Raw genomic sequence first — 24,264 nt, 5'->3', positions numbered from 1 at the left:
CGTATTAGAATTCAGATACCCAGAACACGTTTTTTACTGCCTCTTGATGAAGAGAACAAAATATAAATATATATACCTATATTTGGGGGTGTTCCGAAAGCGGTCCAAGAAATACAAAAGTTTTATTATTCAACACTGCTTGCTTGCAGTATAACGTGGTGATATATAGAATGATAAAGCCATCCGTCCTTTCCCAACATCATTAGATCTCCCGGCCGAAGGTCTGTTTGTCCTCAGCCCTCACCATCCATCCCTCTCTGCAACTCATTATAAAAGTGCCCAGAAGGAGGTAAGGACGAAAAAGAGGGGGAGAAAGCTCTCCAAACCCATGATTACTTTACCCAGTCCAAATTTCTATCATCCTCAATATTCCCATCCATCCATTCATCACAACATTTTCAGAAGAAGCATCAATTTAACCTGGAAAACCCCCCAAAATCCATCTTCAAATGATCCCAAGGCTATCGCCAATAAAGAAGGCAAGGGGGGGAAGACACCATCTATACTAATTTTTATCCAAAGGAGCGTCGTTAAGGGGTATCATAAAACTTTCTCGTCCATCATCCTGTTATTGTAAATGCAGGTATTGGCCTTGGAACGCTGTCCATCCCATCCCGTTCCGGTTCTAAATGAATGTCGTGAAGAGTTCGCAAATGCAAGTCTTTTTTTTTTCACCTAAAGGCCAAAGGGTCGTGACTTTTTCTTTTGTCTTTCGCCGTCGTTTGAAAAATGAGCGTGTCGTTTCGTGATGTTCGTAAGGATCGTCGTTAATATGCAAATATGGGTGTTTTAAGCAAAAGACATTAATGTTGTAAAGGAGCGTTTAGAAAGCCGTATGGTTGAGCCCGTGAAATCAAGAAGAGAAGGTATAAGAATAAAAATTTAGACCAAAAAATGAGAAGAAGCGGTGACGGCATTTTGTGTCTAGACGAGGAAGAACCAAGCCATCAGCGGCAAAAGCGCGCTGAGGCTTGAACCACCCATCCGCCGAAGTCTGGTAGTACCAGCAGTGACAGTACCACTCGACGAACTAGAAGAAGCAGTGCCTGTTGTGCTTGTGGTGATGGTCGAGCTTGGGGCCCCCGTAGTCTCAGAGCCTGAGGCTGCCGCCGTCGAGGTGCCAGACGAAGATCCGGTTGCCGATGGTGCTGAGCTGGCCGACTGTCCAGAGCTCGCCGATGAGACCGTGGTGCCTGAACTTGCAGTGCCTGACGTAGCCGTGCCTGAACCAGTTGTTCCTGAAGCAGCAGTTCCTGAAGTCGCCGTCCCCGCTGCTGAGCCGCTCGAGGCACTGGAGCCAGAAGTGAGAGACGCCGAGGACTCAGATCCAGTTGCAGTCGAGGCTGCTGAGCTGGCTGCTGAACTGACTGCTGAGCTTACGCTGCTACTGGGGCTGCTAGTCGAGGAACCTGTCGCAGAGGCGGTGTTTGCCGAGCCGGAGGAGGATTCGCCCGAGGCCGTTGACGTACCGGATCCTGAAGTCGCGCTGGCCGAGCTGGCTGACGAGGTGCCGGCCGAGGCCGACGAGGTGAGAATGACGATTGAGCCTGATGCACTGCCAGTCTGTTGTGCCGAGGTTACGACGCTTGCACTTGTTGACTCCTCCGCAGCTGGAGAAGTGGACGTGCTGGGGTTGGTCGCACCAGATGGGTTGCAGAAGTTCTCCCATTGTGAGAACTGGGTAGTGAGGTAGGTTTTGTCAGTCACCTTGCCAGTGGAGCCGTTGGCGTCCACACATTCGAGGCAGCCATTGTAAAGCTTGTTGAAGGCCGAATCGGGAGCGCACAGGCCCTCTGTTTTCCCAACTTGTTGCGCCTCGGACAAGGCGTTCCCGCACTCGGAGTAGCACACGGCCGGAAGGGTGTTCACGTCGAGGTCCTTCTTGAGAAGCATGGCCCTCTTCTTCTTGCTGACGTAGCTGCGCTTCACACTCCACCAGAGGTCGGTAGTTGTTGAGCTCTCAGCTGAACTTGTCGATGACGCGCCCGAGATGGTAAATTCAGTGATGGATGTCTGAGAGGCCCAGGTGCCTGTCGTGACAGTAGTGGTCACGCCATCGACTATCTCGACAATGAGCTCCTCGGAGAAGATGTTGAAACTCAAACCGAACGCGTTGGGGTTCAGCACGAAGTAGCCTTCGCTGAGTGGGTAGTAGCCGGTCTCGTTTGTGTTCCAAGTTACGTTCCGGTAATCTCCGATGGGCTTGCAATTCTGCGGCTCGCAGATGTAATTAGCGTCAGGTGGATTATCGTACACATCACAGTGGTCTGGCTTGGGCGGGTTGCAGTTCAGTGACGGCGCACAGCCCCAGGTCAGGTCGGATCGGGGGTTCAGGACAGCCGTGGCCTCTACAAGTGCAGCGCTAGTTGCAGTTGAGACAGCGCAGCTCTTGATCGTTTCGATGACTGTCGAAGTCAACGTGATCGTCTGACCCGGCTCAGTGATAGTGTTTGGATTTTGGGTCACCTAGAGAGGACACACCGAATCAGCGCTTCTGGCCCCAGAGAGCACAAGTTGAAGATACCCCCACTTACAGTTCGCGTCACAGTGATACTCGACCCTGGCAAGGTCGTCGTGACAGTCGACCCTTGCTCAACGAGAGTGGTTGTAACTGGAGGTACCGAAGACGTCACTACCTCGATTATTGTCGTGCCTGGCAGAACGATTGTCTGGCCAGGTTGAGTGATGGTCTGGCCCTGTTCAGTGACAGTTTGGCCCGGTTCAGTGACGGTCTGGCCAGGTTGAGTGATGGTCTGGCCCTGTTCAGTGACTGTTTGACCAGGTTGAGTGATCGTCTGGCCCGGTTGGGTGAACTATATTGTTCCTAAATCAGCATCCCCAATTCGCCTGAAATAAGTGGCTACGCACCGTCTCGACTTCAGTCACACCAGGCGCCGTGTACGTCGTCCCAGGAAGGGTTGAGAAATCGGTAGTCGCGTACGTGTACGTCTACAAAGGTCAGTCTGTTATGGCGCTTCTAAGCAGATCCTTCATGTGTCCAACTTACCGTCGTGAATGTCTGATAATAGCTACTCGTGACGGTCGTGAAGAGCGAAGTGGTCTGCGTTGCGGTCGTGGTCTGGAGGCTTCAGTCAGATTCACTCGAACTTGGGGGAAAGTCTTGATAGGGTAAAGCGTCTGGACATACATATGGAATGCTTGTCGTGAGTGTGACCGAGTGATCTGAGACTATCGTGGACACTAAAGTCGAGACACTGGTCGTGGTGTCGGTCAAGGTAGTCCAGTAACTGGAAACCAAGGTACTTGTTGAGACCTGGGTATAGTCTAGTTAGTATTTTGTAGGACCTCCATGCTTTGTAGGACACTTTAGGACTTACTGATGTAGTCGTCACGGTTGAAACGTCGGTTGCCGTCGTTGTGGACACGAAAGTGGTCGTGTATGGGATAGACGTGGTGACCGTCGAAGTAGTCCAGAAAGTCTCAGATGAAATGACTGTATACGGGTAGCTAGTAGTGAATGTCGAGACCGACGTCTGTTAAAGTGCATCATGGTTAGCAACGGACTAATACAACATGGAACTTTCTCTACGCACCGATGTCACTGTCGCAGTTGTCACATCTGTCAAAGTCTATGGCATAGCACATTAGTACTTGGTGATCTCGTATGATCTTTGGAAGGCTGTGCGGGTTCTAGTTACCGATACATCCGTCACGGTTGATACATCTGTCTCGACGGACGTCTGCCATAGGTGTCAGGTCAGCTGTAAGCCTCATACGCCAATGTATCATGTTGGGCAAACGTACCGTAGTCACTGTCTCGGTCACGTCTTCCGTGGTAGTCGTGGAAACCTCCTGTAGATATCATTGCACTTTAGCCAAGAAAGTTCTCACAGCTGAAATATGGCGGCAAAGAGCACGCCGCAAACGCAGCCCCATCCTTGAACACAAGACCAAGCCGAAGGAGGAAATGTGATAATTTCACAGAATCCGAGGCGATGCTTACCTGAGTGACCGTGTACGGTATCGACGTTGTGCTATAGATGGTAGTCCAGAAGCTGGTCGTTATCGTATGATCAATCGTAGTCGGGACCGGATAGCTCGAGGTCGAGACGATTGTGGTCCAAGATGTCACAACCTCAGTGGAGACCTGGTCGATGCTCTCTATTAGCTTCATCTCCTGGAACAAGAATAAGGAATTGCCAACAGCACATACAGATGTTTCGGTATCGGTGGTGACGCGAACGATAGTCTCGGTCGCGGTTATGTCCTAAACAGGCGCGTCAGCATGATCAAATATTGCCAGGTACACTGTAAATAGGGGGTTACTACCTTAGTGATTGTCTGAGTGAAGTCATCTGTTACAGTGGTGGGAACAGTCTGAGTAAAGTCATCTGTTGTCGTGGTCGGAACAGTCTGTATGTATCACACTGCTTAGCTAAATTCCACACCATGACTCGAGGAGATGCAGTGGGCCGGGTGGAAAAGTCATATTGTCGTCCGGAATCCCAGATTTAACGGTCTCTGATGGTTTAGGCCTGCACCAAGGTTTTTCACATACCTGAGTGACCGTGGCCGTGGAATACTGTGTGGTAGTGTACGGGATCGAAGTGGTGGTGGTCACCGTCTCCCAGAAGCTTGTAGTATATGTCACATCCGACACGACTGTGGTAGTCACCGGATAGCTCGTAGTCGAAACGATCGTGGTCCATGATGTTTGAATATCAGTGGACACGGAAATGCTGGTCGTGGTGATGTAGTCCACACTGACAGATACGGAAACCTGTAATGCGCCAGAGTAAGTAAATTATTTGGTGATTCCTAGCGTAATAGACAGAGGAAGATGCGGAGTACATACCGAAGTAACAGTATCAGTCAGGGTTGAATAGATATCCTATAGTAGCAGGAGGATCAGCTTTTCATTGTTCCAAGGTGACCTTCCCAGACCAAACAGGAGAACTTGACAAGCGACATGGATAATCATACCGAGGTTACAGTGGTCGGTACATAAGATACGACCGTGGTCGGTGAGACCTCGACGAGCGTAGAGACCTAGCAGTCATTAGGTTTCATTGCTATCCATGTAGAAATAGGGAAAGGGAGACAGTACTGTTGTGGTAGTCACCGTGTCGGTTATGTAGCTTGTCGAGTACAATGTACTAACTTCAGTTGTAGTCTTTCCATGGGAATGTTAGCAGGCCTGAATCGAGTAGCTACGGCATGTCTAGGGGACCTTGGGGGATTGGAGGACTTGCCGTTGGCACGATATCGGTGATTGTATCCGAAATGGTCTTCGTAACGCTCAAGGTCTTGGTGTTCGTAGTCTTGTATGTTGACACGATAGTGCGGGTCTTGAAAATTGTAACATCACACGTCGTGGTCGTAGTCTTGGTGATGTCCTTGGTGGTCGTGACGGGCTTTGTTGTCGTGATGTCCTTGGTGACCGTAATGTCCTTGGTAGTTGTAGTCGGAACACTGGTAGTCACAACCTGTGTCGTCACGGTCGTGACCGGTGTGATTACCGTCAGCGTGCTCACTGAGGTGACAACCTTGGTAGTGACGCTGAAGCAACTGCTGGGAAGTTCGCCGGCACCAGAGGTTGTTGAAGTTTTTCGGGCTGGACAATCTGTGACCGTCGGTGCACATGACGTGATGGTGTCCGTTGAGGTCACATATACGGTGCTCGTAATGTCATCATCGGCTCGTTTGTAGGCCACGGGGCTTGAGAACGCGCACTCGGTGATAGTATACGGGTAAGACTGTTTAAGTATTAGCCAAGACCCCGAAGGAGTCGGGAAGGGGTACAGTGAGCAATGTCGGGCTGGAGAGTGAAGTAGGTGTGGGAGAAGGATACAGAATGCTGAACACAAATAGGGAAAATCATCTTGCTTACCGAAACGATTGTTGTCGGGACCAGTTCGGTTGTCCTGGATCCATGTCAACGTTGGACATTATGGAGGGTCGTGTGGCCAGCCATTGGGGGGAAATTGAAAGAACTCACGTGTAAGACGTTATGTACGTAGTAGTCAGCCAATCCGTCTCGGTTGAGGTGGCCCTGTAGGATCATTAGCTACACTTGAACACAAGATACTTTTACTTCGCCCAGGAGCAACCCACGTGAAGCTATCGGTTATAGTTGTACTAGATTCTAGTATTAGCAATGGCCAGCAGAACCCAAGCCAGAAATCCGGCCCCATGTAGGCAGCAGCAGAGTACGACTTACTCCTCAAGGTAGGTGTCTGTGACAGTTTCATTCGAATAAGCGGTAGTCGTGGTGCTGCGTCAAAGTGTTAGCCAGACTCATTCCTCAAGAATACTACTTTTGTAGCCGAAAGAACTTCAGACTCACGTCGTTGGCTGGAAACTGATGACTGTGACAGTAGTCGATATATAGGCCGTGACAGTCGGTGCAGAACGCCAGGATGAAGGGCCAACAGGGTATGGAGAGTACGAGGCGCTTGAAGATGACCACGCAGAACTTGAGCAGACAGTTTCCGTTACGCTGTTGTAACAATTAGCAAGAGCTGTAAATATTGCGTCTTGACTCTATGCATGACATATCTGTCGACGCAAATCAAGACGCACCCTTGCGAGGGAATCACTTACGTATGACTCTCCGTCACGGTCGACACACCAGCTGAAGCCGATTCTGTCACGGTCGATGTCACTGTCTTATCGACGGTCACGGTAGACACAACCGTTGTGGCTGGCTCGGTCCAGAAGACAGTTTCGGTCGTCGCAGCCACTGTTGTCGTGCTCCAGCAAACCTCATCGCACGAAACTGCCGCTGTGACGTTGGTATATGTCGGCGTCGAGTTGGCCAAGGCTCCCACCACCATGGCCCCGAGGGCCCATAACCCATAGCGAGTGACCATTTTTTCAGAGTTTTCGGGCCTTGTAACTGCTGTGTCTCTGCAAATCGAGCAGAAAAACGAGTGTCCAGTAGACCGCCACCAAGCGAGGGATGAGACAGAAGAAGTAAATCTTCTGTCACGGTCGGCGAGCTGTGATCAATATTATGAGCAAGTGGCTGGTCGCCTGGGGGAGGGGTCCAATGTGCCTTCGGACCTTGGGCGGATCAGACCGGGGGGGGGGAGGAGGGGTGCGCTCAAGGGACGAGAGGCTGAGCCCTGCAAGCAGTGCACCTCACACCTCTCAGCCAGGCCAGGTTGTTTATGGGCCAATTACAGAGGTACGAAGACCGTTGCCCGGCGGAAATTAAACCGACCTAGGGCACACGAAGGACGGCGCTGATGGAGAGAGAGAAACCAGTCCGGAGATCAGATGGGACCATAGGATCTCTTGTCAACGTCTTGAAGGGAGTGGGCCCTGCAGCCCTCTTCAACAACAACAACACAACAGGGTGTACGGTGCGGTTCGTCTCTGGCGTGGCGAGGGTCCGAGAAGGGCTCGTCGACATACAGAATACACTCCCAGAACTAAGAGAGTGTGGCAAGATACCTACCGAACTTGATCTGGGAGGGACCCCGGGGGGGGGGGGGGGAGACAGAAGAAACAACTCCATGAGCATCGGGATGTAGGGAAGTGCAATACCTGCCGGGACTACCGAACATGGCATCTTGACCCTGCAGGCCCATGTGTGTGAGGAAGCATGGGCGGGTCGAAGATTCTGCTAATGGATACGATCGATCCAGGACCGAACAGGATGGACATCGAAGAGGAGGTCCAGACCTTGGAAGAGGTACCTCACGGTTATCGGTGTATGGTACAAAGTGCTGACGGATGCCCTTCCTGGATGTAACCAGCCACGACGCGGGTTGCGTTGGCGGCCGGACCACGCTTCTGGTTGGCGCTTTGTCCGAGACCTGAATTCTCGCATGAGTTTGCCTGTGGATTTCTGTCTTGATGGGGGCCATGACGGACCAGGAAAGACAAACTCTTAGCCCCGCCGGCCGATACGATGATGACAGCAGACAGGGCACACAAGAAATGCCCAAGGGCATGCAGCACTCGGTTGTGGACCAAGAAGCACGATAAGAAACATCTTGGTCCTACGGTGTTATCGAAGTGAGCTGCGCGCAATGAATGCAACATGCATCCACCCGCTCGCGATGTCGAGCCGGTAGGGCAGGGCAGGGCAAGGTAGGGCAGACACAGAGCCCTACCATGCTGATGTCCCTTCAGGTAGGTTGCAGAGGCAAGGCTCTCGAGGTGGAGTCGGTCAGCAGCGAAGCGGGGACGTCGAGAAGAGCTACCCTTGTCGACAGGGAAAAGGGCCTGCCAGGGTGTACGAACAGGCACCTTTGGTGTAGCCTTGTCCACTCCAGATCAGGCTCGTGGAGTCAGGCACGCGATTCGGACTGTGTGTGCTGTAGTAGTAGAGCGGAGCTGTCCGCTCCCGATGCAGTGTGATGCCTGCAAGCCCTACCATCGCACATACCTGTTGGAGGGATGAGGGCGCTGCTTGCCCAACCCTACGAAGGTCTCTCCGACACGTAAGGGCACTCTGCCTCTTCTGGATCCCCTGACATCAGCTCTTGTTCCTCCTGTCAAGTCCTGACGGGTTGACCGTTGTTCCCGTTGGGTCTTAGACATGACTGACTGAGCTGAGCTGGTTATGACCCACCACTGCCTTGAAGCCGTTGCGCATCCTCTTCTCCCCCACCCCCTCCGCCTCTCTCTCCGGCGAGGAAGATGGGCTCGCGCAGACAAGATTCCGCCCTAGACATATTTTCCCGTATTGATCTGACCAATGCGGGCGTGAGACAAGTCTAGTATGTAGTGCGTACTATGTTAGCAAAAGCATACACTCTGTGGTAATAATGTGAGGTAAGTGTTGCCTCGACACGACAACACGACAAGGTAACATGCCAGGGCGTCTGGGCAACAATAGTCTGATTCTAGTGCTGACCTTAATCCCCAGTGATCGGCAGAATCTGGTCACTCACGTAGGCCGCACCCGGGGTGCCGTTCCGTTGATGCCATGTGTTTATTTGCTGCCCTATTACGCCACCCGCGTTGTTAGACCTTGGAAGTTGTCATCACGTACAGATGGCTTGCATACAGGCCGTAGTCGTCCCGAGACCTACCTTCAATAGCAGGCCGACTGGTGGAAGAAGCAGACCATGTCAACTATGTAGACACCTTTTTGTCCCCCCCCCCCCGTGGAGCGGAGAGAAACTGGAAAAGTCGGGTACCATGCTTACTCTAGGAGGAGATCGATCGATTGCGGGGGTGGCCAATGGGGAACAAAAACCTGCGAGAGGTCAGACAAAGTTCCTGATCGCATTGCCTTGCCTGTCAACAGGACGTATCACTTACCTGACGCTCCCTACAAGGGAACGGCTTAGTAGGATATTTCCAATTTTCATAGTGTCCCACTGTCGTATCGTCGAGCTGCGGTAACCAACAACTCGAGGGACAAGCTTTGAGAGGGCAGCCAAGAGGGTACGTCGTCAAGGTTGTTCAACAAGAGGAAGGACAAGTCGACTGGGAAGGGGCAACGAGAGGGGTAAATTACCATATCGGGAGTACTCCACACTACTATATTTGTATACAGTACATGCTGTCTTGCAGTGATTATGGCACTGGTATAAAGTCACCGCTACTATGTACGGTACCATAAATATGCTCCATAGTAAGCTTGTCCTACAGGGGTGGCAGGTGCGGTCGAGGATGGGCCAGTGAAGACCCGCCCCAACGGTCCGCTACCACTTGAGCTTATCGATTGATTGGGCTCTAAATCCTAGATCCCGGTGTCACTGCCCATTCTGGTTTGGCCAGGCGGGCGCATGGGCGGAGTAGCCCTTGCCAAGTGGGCTGACATTGGTATCCATCTTGGGTAGGGCTCAAAAGCTACCACAACCAACATCACTCTTAGTTGTGTGTGTTCTCTTCTCGTCAGCACTGCAACCACTCACCGCTGGCTTACGCCACTTTCCAACCCTCAACTTCCCTTCACCTGTCAGCAAGGGCGGAGAATCATGATTCACCCGGTTCTTGACGACTTTCAGGAGGGCACCACATGTGTCGCGATCGACACGCTCTCGTACCCGAGCTCCATTCCACCCAACCGATGAACCGGAGCCCTTAGCCTCCTGCACTTTCAGCAGAAGTAACTATGCGATGCCGTTTGTTGTTGGAATTTGAACAGAAAAAGTCTGCACCTCACTGCAATGTGCATTTTATAGCAGGGCGAAGTCGCTGCTGTCGCTACTGCCTACCACGCAATGCTTGGGACTCGAAAGTGAGGAGGAGCCCAGAGAGAGTCCACATTTGCGGCTGAGAAGGGGAGAGAAAAAAAATACTAAAAAGTCATCCTTCTGGTGTCCGTCTCCGCCTTCCGGGTGGACACTGCTGCGTACTGCTGTGTTGTACTCTGGCACTATGGAACCGTTGCACTTACTGTAATGGTACCATACACTGAGTGGTTTACAAAGGGACCCTCCTAAGCGGACGCGAAGGATTCTGCCGGGTTCCTCTCTGGGGCGCTCGCCTGCTTGATGAGATCTGAGCCGCAGGATTCGACGGTTCACGTGCGCTCCTCGCTCAACCAACCTAGCCATGCAGGGCAGGTGGGCAGATGAGCTGAGGTGACCGTCGCACACGCCGATCTACCCAATACTGGACACACCTCTCCCCCGCTGTTGTCTCTCGCCCCCAGAGTCAACAACATGGCACGCACCGGCCGTCCGAGAGTCGCCGTCCTTTGATCGCGGGCTGCTACTCCCTGCCTGTGAAAAAATAAGGAGGCAGCCTCGACACCTACGAGGTGTGGGTGAGTGAGTGGATGAGTCTTGTGTGTGAGACCGACGCTGACAGGCCGAGATGGCATCGTAGCGACGGTGCAGAGCTGATGCAAGACTGCCCTTTCGTAGGGGGTGGACCCTTCCGCACAAGAACCTCGTCCTCGACGCGAGGGGGGACACAGTCTGCCCAGCTGGCTGCTTGAGTGAGTGTATGGTTCCGACAACATAACAAAATTGAAGCAGATCTTGGACTCATATTTGAATCCGCGAGAACACACAAGCGAATATGCTGTGCATCGTGTGGATACTGAGAGTGAGACACCGCGGCAGTCTCCTGCTATACATAAAACGAAAAGCAACAGGTCGGTGGTTCCAACTGGATCACACTTCCGCGATATGCGGCCGAAATGCCTGCCTGCATAGACATGCTCGATTAAGCATGGGTCCCGCTCAGCTAGGGGAAAAAGAGAGAAACTAAGAACCCCCATCGACCTGACCGGCTGCAGATAAGCTTTCGACTTGTTGAGAAGGTCTACCACCACCACCACCACCACCTCTTCCTCCTCCTCTCGTCTTTTCACGTGCGCTGTCCCCGACAATTTGGGAAGTCCAGAATCATGGTCTCCGCCCAGAGGTAGCCTGGCAGGCCTAAGTACGAATCCTTGGAAGCAATGGAAGACTTCAACTCAGCCGCAAAATCTTCCTGATCCAACGTGAGCATGTCGTGGGTTGATGCTGTGGCCTCCCCCCCCCTAACCCCTCCTCGGGCGGCGAACCCCCTTGTACACTCGCAGCAACGCACCAAACATGAGTGACCTGCGTCCAACCATCCATTAGGGAGCCATGCAACCTTGTGTGTGGGACCGCGGGATGCACAGCCGATATTCTTCCCACTGGACCAGATAGAGACAACTTTGTTGTACTCTCCATGCAAGACACAAAATTATGTTGGACCAACTGGTCTCACTTCGCCACCCGTGGTGAGGTTTAGAAATCCTATGGCTCCAGCGTAACTCTCATCTTGCGGACTTCTGATCGCGAATTGTGAATTCACACCCATCACTTCGTCAGGGAAACCCAGGCTGGATCTTTTTAGGACCTGGCATGGGCAGATCCTCCTGATATCGAGCCTTGTCTTGCTCCAGCACCAGTGGCAACTCTTCTCGCGCGCCCCAGAGAGGCCTGATAACCGCATAGATCTGCTTACAACTTTCAGCTGCATACAGTCCGGCTCTGTACGACTGCAGTCATCGTTCCCCGCGTTCTCGAAGAGGCGGCCCCTCTCGCATCCGTCGGCCATAACCTGACTGCGAGATACCCGACCTCGTAGGGCTGCAACACTGGCATCTGCTGCTGAAGCACTCGCTTTTTCTTATGCAGGTACTTTGGTGCTATACTCTGTAAGCCGGGCTCTTCCACATTGTGCTATTTCTGGCTCTGGTCTTGGCTTTTCAAGACCCCGCTACTCCCAACCCTGCCTCGATATTTTCTTGAGGCACTGTCTAGGGCCTGATCTGGTCAACTGCGGCGAATACCTTCATCGCGATTGATTCCGACTTGGAACAAGAGAGACTCGGTCTGCGGGCCGCGTGCCACTTGTGCTCCTCTGATTCTCTATGCCAGTCGTGTATGGCTGACCCGCGATTTGTTCTTCTTCTTGATAGCACAGCATTCTCCGTTGCGCAATGCATCGCAGCGATCTCGTCTCATAGCAGCTTTAGTTACCTGATCCTACCTCACACGACAAGCGTATCCTGATATCCGGGATCTGATATCACGATGGCCGTCTCAAGGACGCTTTCGCTGTCCCTTCTTGCGGGTCTCGCGCCCATCGTGGTCGCTCAGCTAGGAGGATGGGTAGCCAACGAGGTCAACACTACAATGTGTACATGGCAAGGACTGCGGGGCAAGTGGATTCTTCTCTCAACAGAGGACCGTCCTGCATACTAACAGACACAGCGGCCGTCATCAGAGACTCAGTATACATGGATGGTGGCTACATCTACTGGAGGCCCGGCTTGGCCGATGGATCATATGGCAGCGCAATCCAGGACCGTACGTTGATTTTCAAGCCCCTGCTGTTGATGTATGAAGGCACTCTGACTCTTTACGCAGACGACCAGCCTGGGATCTCGTTGATGCTGAACTTCAGCATACCGTTCAACATCTCACAGAACATCAGCGCTCTCTTTGAAGAACCTGACAGGACTTCATTAAAGCCTCTCTACTATGACGGAGCGATGCTCGCCAGCTATGATGACTACTGGCTCTATGGCGGGTTGCTGACAGTCACAAACAAGTCCGCCGAGCCAGACAGCAACACGGGTCTGGAGTGGGAGCAGTACCCCTCCGAAGAGGGCCAGACCGCCTTCTCACCTCTGTTCACCACGTATGAGCTGAGCGGAAACATGACACGATATATTGCGTATGGAGGTGCGGCCAGCGTGCCCTCGGAGAGTCTCGGTTTCTACTTTGCTGGACTTCACGGGCCCACCTGGGACGATATCTACTACCCGGATGGCGATGATGCAGACACGGCCACTGAGACATCTCTCACGCTCATCACGCTCGACATGGCGGCCGACTACCAGGGGACGTGGACCAACGTCACCTTGCCAGATGATATACCGGGGCGTGCGAGCCCAGAGCTGGTGTGGGTGCCCGTCGGCAAACAGGGGATTCTTGTCGCCCTGGGAGGTGTGGTGTATCCTGAATTTGTGACGGCTGACCACGTCTCGGAAAACGAGACCGCAAGTGTAAGTGAAAATCCATTCCGTCCCTATTTCTCTTGTTCTTCTTCTTCTTCTTCTTTTCTCGCTCAGCAACAGCTCGATACTAAAAGATTCACGCCACAGGAGGACCAAAGCCCGGCCTTCATGACAAGCATCAACGTCTACGATATCGCAAACAAGGCGTGGTATACGCAGAAGACAACAGGCGGCCCAGGACAGCTGGCGCAGGGCTGTGCGGTCATGCAGCCAGCCGCAGACTACTCGAGTTTCAACATCTACTGGTATGGCGGCTATGATGGTCTTCACGCGACGGACGACTCGTACTGGAACGACGCAGTCTGGATCTTGTCGCTGCCCAGCTTCACGTGGAAACAGGCCAGCACGGCACGCTCGGGATACGCGCGTGCAGGACACAAATGTGTCATGCCGTATCCAGACCAGATGATGGTCATTGGCGGCCAGCCGGCGCAGGCTAGCACTGTTTATGACTGCGTGCCCGACATTATCCAGATCTTCAACGTGAGCTCCGCGCAGTGGCTCGACCGCTACGACCCGACAGTCTACTCGGACTATGCTGTGCCCAGCGTCATCTACAACGCGATTGGGGGCGATGGGTCCGGCGGCGCAACGTCCACTGCGCCCAAGAGCTGGGATACGTCGGCCCTGGGCGCCGTCTTCCAGACCGCGTACGCCACCTCCAAGATCTCGACTTGGTACCCTTACCCCGAGTCGACCTCGACCTCAGTAACCAACCCCACGTACACGCCAACGACCAAGAGCGGCGGCGGCAGTGGTGTGCCCAAGTACCTCGCGCCCCTGCTGGGCGTTCTCCTGGGCCTCATCTTCGTGTCGTCCGTCGCCGTGGGTATCATCGTCTGGAGACGTCGGAAGCTGATGAAGGCCAACGGCGGCATGAGCGTGGCGCCATCGGACGACAAGTGGAAGAATATCATATCGTGGATGAACGGGCAGAGGGTGGCGGAGCCCAAGGACGAGACGGTCACGACCAGCGAGGAGCTCGCGCATCCCAGCCCGACGCCAGAAGGGCCGAGGTTCGAAAACAATCCCCAATACCCGTTCATGCAAAACTGGCGTGAGCACCCGCAACAAGACATGCAGCAGACGACACAACCCATTCACCATGAGATAGACGGGACGGGCATCCTCTTCGAGCTGCCAGGTAAGCCCCTCCCCAGGCCTCCATTTCTTTTCTTCTTCTTTTGATCAAAAGATCTTCCTGGACCGCATGTAGCCTCTATTGTGTTGTATTTCATGCTGACTTTTCTTGACTCTCGCAGCGAATCCTCTCGTCGCAGAGCTCTCTGACCATCCTACGTCGTCCGTCTACACCGACGGCCCGCGCTTCAGCAGTGCAACCCCCTCGCAGGGCGTGCGCTCCTACCCCTACAACAGCTCGATCCAGAATACCGACCAGGGCAGCGTCGTGAGCAGTACCTCCTACCAGCGCAACACTACATCGCCGCCCGCGCCTCCATCGTCCACCTCACACGCCACCTCCTCCGCCGCGGGGCCCCATCCAGCATCCCCCAAACAAGCAAAGCCCAGCCCCGCCGTCCCAGACTCGGCAGTCCTGCCCAAATCCCTGTCGGCAGAATACGACCCCAACAAGACCCTCCCAGAACTGCCCGTGTCAAGCGAGCACATAGGCGGGCGGTCCTCGGCACCAGCTGCGACGACGGTGCAGAACAATAACGACAACAACAGCAACAGTAACAGGCCCGGCGGCGTACGAGGCAGCTCGGGCGTGTCGGTGCTCAGCGAGCGCGAGAGCACGCACATGCGCAACCTGTCGGACCCCGCGACGGTGAGCACCATGGACGCGACCATCGCCAGCGTGGCGCCGCCCCAGCAGCAGCAGCACCAGTCGCAGACCATCAGCGGCCGGGTCGCGAGCCCGCCTATCCTCGAGGAGGGCGCCGTCGCAGCCGCCAACGCGCGGAGCAGCCCGCAGGACGGCAAGCTGCCTGCTGTGGTGTCTCCACCGACGGGGAGCACGGTCGAGGCCGAAGACTATGTTGGGGCCGTCGTCAGCCCTGTGGTGGCCAGGGGCGAGGCGCCTCCGCCGGGCAGCGGTAGGAGAAGTGCGTTTAGAGAGAGCCAGGAGGATCTGGGCGGGGAAGACTGAGAGAGTGTGTGTTTGAGTGAGCGCATGGGGTGCATGGAATTGGATTACAAGGACAGCGTTGATGGGTTAGAATGAATGGACATCCCTTTATAACATGTAATGACTTTTTTGTGTAATGTTTTTTTATTCATTCTTTTATTACTCAAGTGTATACGAAAGAGGGCAATGGTTGTGGTTTTATTCATGCAGTTGGACAGCCTTCCATGCCGAACGATATGATGATATCTGGAAGGGGGAAAATCATTCATATATATATACCTTCGTTTGAAAGCAGGGCTATTCTGGGAATCATGAGGCTGCTTCTTTTTTTTTTTTTTTTTTTTTTTTTTTTTTGAGGATGAACTGATCGTTCTGTACTATGTGATGATTTGTTGATCCTCATTTTATACCAATATTGGTCCCTCTCACTTGGCTCACCTTTCTCTCTCTCCCTCTCTCTCTCACTCTCTCTCACTCTAACTCTCATACGAGGATTACTTTACTCTTCAAGAATTGTTGTGATCAAGACATGGAAATACTTTTGTAATTTCTCTTCTTGCTAAGAATACGGGTTCTCGTCATCTAATTATAGAAAGGTCTTGTCTAACCGGCTCATGAATGCGTCTCAAGACGCCCTCCGTCCCCTACCCATAATGGCTCGCTGTTTTGTCTCTCACTCTCTCGACAGATGTAGTTTAAAAGTTCTCCTTCTCTTTCACAGGCACACTCTCTTTGCCGTGTATACAAACGCCGCCCAATCCTCAACGCCAAGCTAATGTCAGTCCATGTATCTTCATCATCATCTTTCTCCTTCTTTGCCTCGTATTAGTTTATATATAGAGTTCTTCAGAACGGAAGAGAGTAGGCAACCCCCGCCCTTTACAGGAGGGGTTGACCTGGTGCTCAGACGGATAAGCCCTGTTCCCTCCTCCGGCGATTATAATCCCTCGTCTCTTCTAGCTCTTTCTTCAGGTATTCGTTGAACTCGTCCGGGTTGTCGAGATACAAGTGATGGCCGGCCCTGCGGACGATAACAACTTTGGCGCTGCCGTTCTCATCGCGCCTCTCATCGGGGGTTCCCTCCATGAGAGCCTTCTCTACACGCTTCTTGATCTTCTCCTCGCTGGCGAAGCCGCCGGCGACGTCCATCCAGTCGCTGTCGCCGTACATAAAGACGACAGGGAGACCCGTCTCCTTCTTGTTGTCGGGGGTGACACCACGGCCGACCCGGTCGATGCGGTTGATCAGAGGGTTGCGGGCGTAGGCACCGGGGGCGAGGATGTAGCTGAGGGCGAACTCGCCGCTGCCTTTCTGGCGGAACAGGTTGTAGGCATAGACGTGCAGGGCTTCGGCTTCCTGGCGCGGCAGGTGGTTGAAGCGGCGGCTGGTCCAGCCAGCAGTAAAGCGCGGGCCGAGAGGACCGGCGGCGCGCACGATGCTGAAGGGTGAGAAGAGGTTGGCGTCCCACAGCCAGGCGAACCAGCCTGGGATGGTGCGAGCGGGGGCGGCGGCTTGGGGGACGTGCTTGGTGGCGGAGATGGAGTTGGTGTTGTCCTGGTGGACAATGCTCTCCTGGGACTGGGTGAACTCGTTGGCGAGGGTGGAGGAGCCCGGCGCGGGCAGCTCGGCCTTGGAGGCGTAGGGATTCTCGGGGACGCCGACAGGAGAGGCGAGGATGAGCTTGTTGAGGCGGCCTGGGTACTTGAGGGCGTAGGAGACGGCGAGGTAGCCGCCCAGGGAGTGGCCCAGCAGGGTGAACTTCTCAATGTTGCGGATCTTCCTCCACTCCTCGAGGGCGTCGATGAAGAAGCTCTCGGCCTCGACGGTCTTCTCGGCGGCGTCCTTGGCCCTGATGCGGAAGGGGGGCCGCGACGAGTTGCCCATGCCCAGCATGTCGAGAGCGTAGAGGCGCCAGCCCTTGACACGGGTAGCAGGCTCGAAGTTCTGGTAAAAGAGGCCCAGGCCGGCACCGTAACCGTGCAGCATGACGAGGGTCTCCTCGGCGGGCTCACCAACACGCTCGACTGAGTACTCGTTCAGCACACGGTTCTTGCCCGAGAGGGCAACCATGGTGGAGCGCCATATCCGGTGGCCAAAGGGGTCGGGTGTGGCGGTGGTGAGCTCGGAGGAAGAGGTGGTGGTAGGAGAGGAGACGGCCTCCTTAAGGTAGGGAATGAGATTGAGAACGGCCCTCTCGGACATGGGCGGGGAGATGTTGGTCCACTTTGCCGCAGCGATCATGTTAGCCTCTCAGTTCGAGACAGATGGGAAGGAAATCTAGCAGAACAGGGAAACCACATACCCATTGGTGAGCAGCATCTCGTAAGGACAGAGGAAAGAATCCTGACATGAGTTTCTGCTCCCCGGGCGCCCCCGGCTTGTTCGTGTGTTGCGCCACCTTTGCGGATTTTGTCCGTGACTTTCTGAATCGTTTTGTAGGAAGTGCCTCCTGAGAAGACGAGGCAGAGGGCGTCTCGACGTCAGAGAAGTCGCTGGGAGTATTGTTGTTGTTGTGGTGGTCGTGGTCGTTGGGGAGAGGGTCTGTATGCGAGTGGGTGGGTGGGGGAAAGAGAGGTTGAGGTTGTTGAGGAATTGCCACGGTAGACATTGTTCCGAGGCCGTAGGCGTTGACGTTAACAGGCCGGCGGCGGCGGGGATTAGTAGACTTAGAGTCGTAGTAATAGTGGTGGTAGGGGTGTTTAGTGCTGCTACTGCCACTGCCACTGCCACTGCCGCTGCTTCGGGTACTGCTGTTGCTCCTGCTGCCACTGGGACTGCACGTGGGCGAGGAAGGTGGCCTGACACGGATGTTGAACCTCGATGAGTTGTGGAATTTCAATGAGGACAAAAATGGAGATGGCAAGAGAGATGAAGATGACGAACACGTCGAAAAAGTAGTTGTAGATGACAACAAATATGAGCAGGAATATCGCAGCAGTTGGTGGTGAGTGCAGTTGCGTCTGAATACTAGCATTTCCTACTCTTCTCACAATCTCGAGGAAGATCAAGGAAAAGGGGGCAGATGCCTTCTTTTAAGTGCGTAAGCAGGATGTTGTGGCTTTCACTTGGCTTGTTGTCTACATGGTCTTCTTTTTTTTTTCCCCTCTCTCTTTCTGTCTCTCTGTGTACGTGTCTGTATTCTAGGGGCGGCTCAGAAATCCATCATTCATCGGGTGCAAGCGGACTTAAGGAGAGAGGGAGAGAAAACCCTCGGATTCGGGTACAAATAGAGAATGCGTCGTGCGTGTAATGTACCAGACCATAGTGGAATCATACAAAAATGACTAAGGGGAGGATTTCGCCTGAAGGGGAATAGAATCTCTCCGTGTGGTAACAGCCAGGTTTCGCTGAGGCCCGCATGACGAGTACATATCTAGAAAAGAGTGCTAACCTCGTCTCGTAATTGCTCCATAAGTGTCATCAGCCACGGCTTTGTCTTTGTTGGGGTGTCGGCATCGGCGTCAGTATTGCACCGGAGTCCGATCACCCTGAATATCCCGTAGCCTTTTATTCATCCCGTATTGCCGTTGTCGCTCATTGGTTTGAATAGTGCCTGAGAACTGACAAGGTATATATATTTATTTATATATAGACACAGTACTATGTGAATTGGCTTTTCGGGATGACGTCTGTTTGGGTGTTTGACTGGGTTCTGCATAGTCCTGTAGCGGCATAGTAACTGATTTCCATACAAATCACTGGTCACCACATAGTACTTGGTGTATGGTGCGATGATCAACAGCAAACGATGGATATTGGTAGTGGGTTATAGTGGGGGGAGGGGTTTGCTGGCGCGGATGGCAGTTACCACAGTGGCGGTATCCGCAGTAGTAGGCTGGCTGTAATAGTACTGGGGCTTACTGCCCGTCACTGTCAGTCCGGGCAGCAGCAGAGAACCAACAGGGGTCAGGCTTCAGGGCCACCTTCAGCTGCCAGCTCCACCCGCGTGCTGTTGGTCGTATTGTATTTTCAGCCTCGAACCACACACGGCACCACATCGACCCCATTACGTAGGTTGGGGACAACGGGATACGGGGCCATTGATCACCCACAACCCAACAAACCTCGACGCCGGCCGATCGTATACAAACAAAACAGATGCATGCACCAACCAGCGTTCTTTTCCTTCACGAGCACGATATATTTCTGAATGCGCCAGACAGGAGGAGCTCCTCCTCCTCCTCCTCGTCGTCGCCGTCCTGCCCTGCCCTGACCTGACCGCATCGCGAGCTCTCTTTCCTCCTCTCCACACACGATGGCCGACGACCTCGACTCCATCGTCAAGGGCACCGCGTCCCTCCCTGCCGAGAAGGCAGCCGCCCCCGTCACCTCGAGCACCAGCGGCGTCACTCCGTCCTCGGGCAGGCCCAACGACCCTCTCTCCCACGCCCCCTCCTCCCCGTCCATGATCTATCTCAACCTGCTCGTCCTCGAGGCCTCCCTGCGCGCCCAATACCTCGAGCTCCGCGCCCGCCGCCGCCACCATACCTTCTTCCTGTCCATCCTGTCCCTCTGGATCGTCGGCTTCGGCTACGCCCTCTTCCTCGCCCCGCGCGAGGATGGCCGCGGTGTCGGCGGCAGCGTCTACTGGGGCGTCGAGATGATCGAGAAGCTCTGCTTCATGGGCGGCATCATCACCGCCGCCCTCGTCTGGGCCACGGGCATCTGGGAGCGCGGTGTCAGGTGGCCCAGGAGATGGTTCGCTATCTCCAACCGCGGCCTCCGCGCCTTCAACCTCAAGCTCGTCCTCGCCAGGAGGTCCTGGTGGGCCGAGGCCCTCTCTACCGCCGCCTTCTTCCTTACCTACGGCCTCTTCTCCAACACCGCCGCCTCCTCCTACCAGCACGTCGACCCCGCCCTCCTGCGTGAGGTCGAGAGGGATATGGACCTCGCTGGCAGGAGTCACCACCACCAGCCCCTGCCCGTCATCCTGGGCGGCAGCGGCGTTGGGGCCGGCGGCGACGAGGAGAAGGGCGGTCATGAGGAGGACCTGGCCCCGGGCGGAGACTACGTGAAGCTGCTCCTGCTGGCCAAGCCCTTCTCGCCCACCTTCAGGGAGAACTGGGAGCTGTACAGGACCGAATACTGGGAGCGCGAGAACGAGCGGAGGGCGGCCATCCGGTCCAAGCTCAAGGCACGCCAGCGCCAGCTGAGGAGGTCCTCTGGGGGCTGGTTCTGGTGGATGCCGTGGGAGAGAGTGGCACCGGCAACAGCAGTAGCAGCAGCAGTAGCAGCCAACACGGAGAGACCACACCACCACGCGCACCCCGAAAAGGTTCACCACGCCGCCGCCGCCCCCCAACACCGCCGGCTGTCGGTCGTCGAGAAGGAGGGCAGACGGTCGCGAAGCGGGAGCAACCGCCGAGGCAGCATATCCGGCCACTCTAGCAGGAGCGCAACTCCGGCAGTCGAAGGTGGAAGGGAAGGCAATGTCAGCCGCAGGTCGAGCAACGCCTCCGAGAAGAAAAAGAAGACGCTGTCAACGTCGGGTCCCAAGCCAGGCAAGAGGCCTGGCGTCGAGTCACGGTCCGTCACACCAGAATTCCCATCGCCGCTGGCCAAGGAGAGCAGCAGCATGAACATGATGGCCAAGGAACCCGCTACAGTTGCAGCATCATCGTCTTCGTCCTCATCATCATCGTCATCAGGTCAGCGGACAAAGACATCCACAGATCCAGCATGATGATGGTGTATTGGGAGGAAGTTGGAAGAGTCCAGAACCATCGAGTTACTAGTCTAGTAGCAGTCTGCTTAATGGATTCTTGATTCAAGACCTTGAAGGAGATTCTTCAGTGGTGATTCAAGTTAAGTTCTTGACTTCTTATGAGTGTCTTGCTATGTGACCATCTTCAAAGAGATATACAAATGCATACAGTAAGCAGGCACATGTGCTTTCCTCAATAGTAAAATCATTTATCATCAAGAACAAGGTAAATAGGCTGCAGCATTGTTATAGCTGCGCAAGGGCAGAAGGACAAGTGACAAATGAAGAGGCTCTTCATGTACAACGTCGTCTTGGGGGGGGGGTTCCCCTGCTGCCCCCAAAGCGTGTGTCTCTACTTAGTAGGCATGGACCCACTATCCTCGGGCGGCTGCAAAGGCGGCAGGGGCCCTGTGGTGGGTGTGGAGCCCCTTATTTAGACCTCACTTCAGTTGTCATTTGTCTAGGCTTTCGCCTAGGCACTCCTCCACGTCCTTAATATTGGCCGCCTCGACTCGACGCTCTTTGAGAGCTGAATGGTTGACCTCTTTCCTCCTATTTACCTTTATTTCTCTACCTAGAAGCAATCCTCAGTCCTGAACACATACTGAAGCACAGTCACTGCCAATAATCGGTTTGAAAGAAAGTTGCTGCTGTTGTATGAGGGGACAGTGGGTCAAACTGCTCACCTTATCCTCGAGGGGTACACAGTCTGTATTTCTCATCTCACTTGACGACAACCACCTCAAAAGACAACATTGCGCATCGACATTTTCAGGCCACCCTCACTCGACACTAAACAAGATATCTACACCACTGCCAGTCACAAAACAGAAGAAGGATAACAAGAAGAAGAAGAATAGGGGGGGAAGGTAGAAAAAGAATGGAGTCCCTCAGTGGAAACACCATCTCTCATGGTGTCAGACGGGCTGGTCCCACCACCACCCGCCCACCCAGCCCTCCATACATTCACATCCCCACCCCTCTGAGCCTTGGCCCCGACGCTGTGATCCACATCACGCCCTCCTACGAGCATTCTTTCGCCAGCAACCTCACTGCCGAGGACTTCGACATCATCACCGGCGGCCTGCAGCAGCGTAGTGTCTCGTATACGGCCAATCAGTCATGGGTGTACGAGGACCGCCGCAAGGCACAGACTATCCTGGACTACCTCTACCTGGGCCCCATGTCCACCGTCCGCGACCGCGACTACCTCCGCAGAGAGGGTTTCACCTGCCTCCTCGCCGCCCGCGATGCCTGCATGGCCCAGTTCCGCATGGTCATGATCGACAAGGCTGTCGAGGAGTTGGGCGTCGAGGCAGCCTACGTCGACATCGCGGCCAATGACTGGATCCCCAGCTTGGCTGATGCCGTCGAGAAGATCAACGCCCACATGCTACACTTCAACAAAGCACAGGCAGAGGCGATGGCGGCTGCTGCTGCTGATGATGATACTGCCACTGCTACCTCCCCTCGTCGGGGCAAGGTGCTTGTGTTTTGCGAGACCGGCAACGAGCGGAGCGCTACCGTGATCGCGGCATACCTGATGGCCATGTTTGGCCGGTCCATGGTCCAGGCCTTGCAGTTCGTGTCGGCTCAGCGGTTCTGCTGCACCTTTGATGAGGACACCAAGTACCGGCTGCAGAGCTTTGAGGATCTCCTCCATGCGCAGCAGATGACCATGCGTGCCAGCCAGGTGCAGGAGCAGCATGGCCTGAATTCTTCTCGCCAGCTGGCGGGTCAGCAGGAGAGCGCTCCGTCCAGGAAGAGAGGCATCGAGGATACCATGGACGAGGATGAGGAGATGGACGATTTCGCCATGGACATGGGCCGGTACGAGAACAGATCTGCCTTTGCCCCTTTCATCCAGGGTGATCCTGATGTGGAGATGATAGGAAGGAAGGGGACAGGACTGTAAAGGAAACTTGGTTTGAGTATTTGCACTGGTCCCATATACATCACCGCATTTTGGGTCATTCAGCACATCCATTCTACAGAACTAGGGCATCAACGGATGAACTCATGGCAATGATCGGCGTCAACGGAAGACAGGGAACAGATACCCCCCTTTTGAAGTTCTCTGAATTGGCTTGGAGTCTGGAGCAGTAACTCAAAAAAGATGTACCTGCGATAAAAGAGGAAATAAAAATTATGAGCAGGCATGCATGTTGCTATTTCAATTGGTCTCTTTTTACCCTCTCAGCTGGCAATACTCAGGCAGCTACCTCCAACAAGGTCCTGATGATGGTGATGTTGATGACGACAAAAGTCCAGTCATACCAGCTATGGGTTTCTGGCTCTCAAATCCCAAACAGCTATGCCATGGTAGCAAGTAGTCATGCTTGAGATCCTCCCGGCCTTTCCACATACCTAGCCCATTAATATGTAGGAGCAGCATATTGTCATCAGCCAGCAGCAGCAGCATTGCCAACTGCTCAGTTGTGCAAGGGTCTGCTCCTGATATCTGGTCCCTCTCGCGCCTTCTTCACCCTTTCTTGAGCTTGAATCTAGCCCTCCTGTCCAAGTAGCAGGGAGTTCTTCTCCTTGGGTATGAATGATGTGGTGGCCTTGCCTTTTTCGTGCCTGGCACTTTGGCTGCTCAACCTTTTGAGTGTTCAGCCCTTGAGATCTATGTAGAGCAATACTTGTTTGTAAAATGTACCTTGGAGAATGTTCTTCTGCTGCTTCTGTTGTCGTTGCCCATTCCAATGCTGCTCTCCATGGCTCTACAGCAGATGCTGGGACTGTGTTGGTTTTTTTTTGTTTTTGAAATTAACAACATCAACTGAATATCTTCTTGGGCCTTATGCTTCTAGATCTGTATTCATGTAGGGCTTTCCAATGACATGATTAGCTGTGAACCGCGAAGCCAAAGGGCCAGGACAAATGAGGCAGGCCTCCTCGTAGAAATGGTGTCTGTATCCCACATGATCTGTGAATGGGTCATCTGGAGATGACCCTTTCTATTAGACCGCCATCACACTCTCCTCCTTGATATCCAGGACTCCTGTCCCCTGGTGTCCTGGCTGCAGTCTCGTC

The 24,264-nt window shown here is 54.1% G+C and overlaps 5 protein-coding genes across 5 annotated transcripts; 4 read left to right on the top strand and 1 right to left on the bottom strand.

Annotated features, from left to right (window-relative positions):
- Window positions 1–11,737: 11,737 nt before the first annotated feature.
- On the top strand, window positions 11,738–14,623 carry M406DRAFT_287728 (uncharacterized protein; the record flags this gene model as incomplete). Its single annotated transcript, XM_040918758.1, has 5 exons — window positions 11,738–12,067; window positions 12,389–12,573; window positions 12,627–12,722; window positions 12,783–13,423; window positions 13,580–14,623. The coding sequence occupies exons 2-5, from the start codon at window positions 12,447–12,449 to the stop codon at window positions 14,621–14,623; spliced, it is 1,908 nt and encodes a 635-aa protein (XP_040777756.1). The 5' UTR covers window positions 11,738–12,067; window positions 12,389–12,446.
- A 1,804-nt stretch (window positions 14,624–16,427) lies between these two features.
- M406DRAFT_60940 (uncharacterized protein) lies at window positions 16,428–17,874 on the bottom strand (the record flags this gene model as incomplete). Its single annotated transcript, XM_040924711.1, has 2 exons — window positions 16,428–17,747; window positions 17,827–17,874. 2 exons carry the CDS (start codon window positions 17,872–17,874, stop codon window positions 16,428–16,430), a joined length of 1,368 nt encoding a protein of 455 aa, XP_040777755.1.
- Window positions 17,875–19,779: 1,905 nt separating this feature from the next.
- M406DRAFT_25725 (uncharacterized protein) lies at window positions 19,780–21,096 on the top strand (the record flags this gene model as incomplete). The annotated part of the gene is made up of 1 exon (XM_040917162.1): window positions 19,780–21,096. A coding segment is annotated over one exon (1,317 nt), but the record flags the coding sequence as incomplete, so codon positions are not given.
- Window positions 21,097–21,746: 650 nt separating this feature from the next.
- On the top strand, window positions 21,747–22,446 carry M406DRAFT_355363 (uncharacterized protein; the record flags this gene model as incomplete). Its single annotated transcript, XM_040923149.1, has 1 exon — window positions 21,747–22,446. A coding segment is annotated over exon 1 (336 nt), but the record flags the coding sequence as incomplete, so codon positions are not given.
- Window positions 22,447–22,714: 268 nt separating this feature from the next.
- On the top strand, window positions 22,715–23,403 carry M406DRAFT_321363 (uncharacterized protein). The gene has a single exon (XM_040919495.1). The coding sequence runs from the start codon at window positions 22,772–22,774 to the stop codon at window positions 23,141–23,143; it is 372 nt and encodes a 123-aa protein (XP_040777752.1). The 5' UTR covers window positions 22,715–22,771; the 3' UTR covers window positions 23,144–23,403.
- Window positions 23,404–24,264: the final 861 nt, after the last annotated feature.

This window comes from Cryphonectria parasitica, assembly GCF_011745365.1.
Source record: "Cryphonectria parasitica EP155 unplaced genomic scaffold M406scaffold_3, whole genome shotgun sequence".
Classification (NCBI taxonomy): Eukaryota; Fungi; Ascomycota; class Sordariomycetes; order Diaporthales; family Cryphonectriaceae; genus Cryphonectria; species Cryphonectria parasitica.
Note: the sequence above shows the minus strand (reverse complement) of the source record. Positions and strands in the feature narration are given on the sequence as shown.

Coding starts and splice junctions, on each gene's coding strand:
- M406DRAFT_321363 (XM_040919495.1), top strand. CDS start 22,772: ATGGCCATGTTTGGCCGGTCCATGGTCCAGGCCTTGCAGTTCGTGTCG.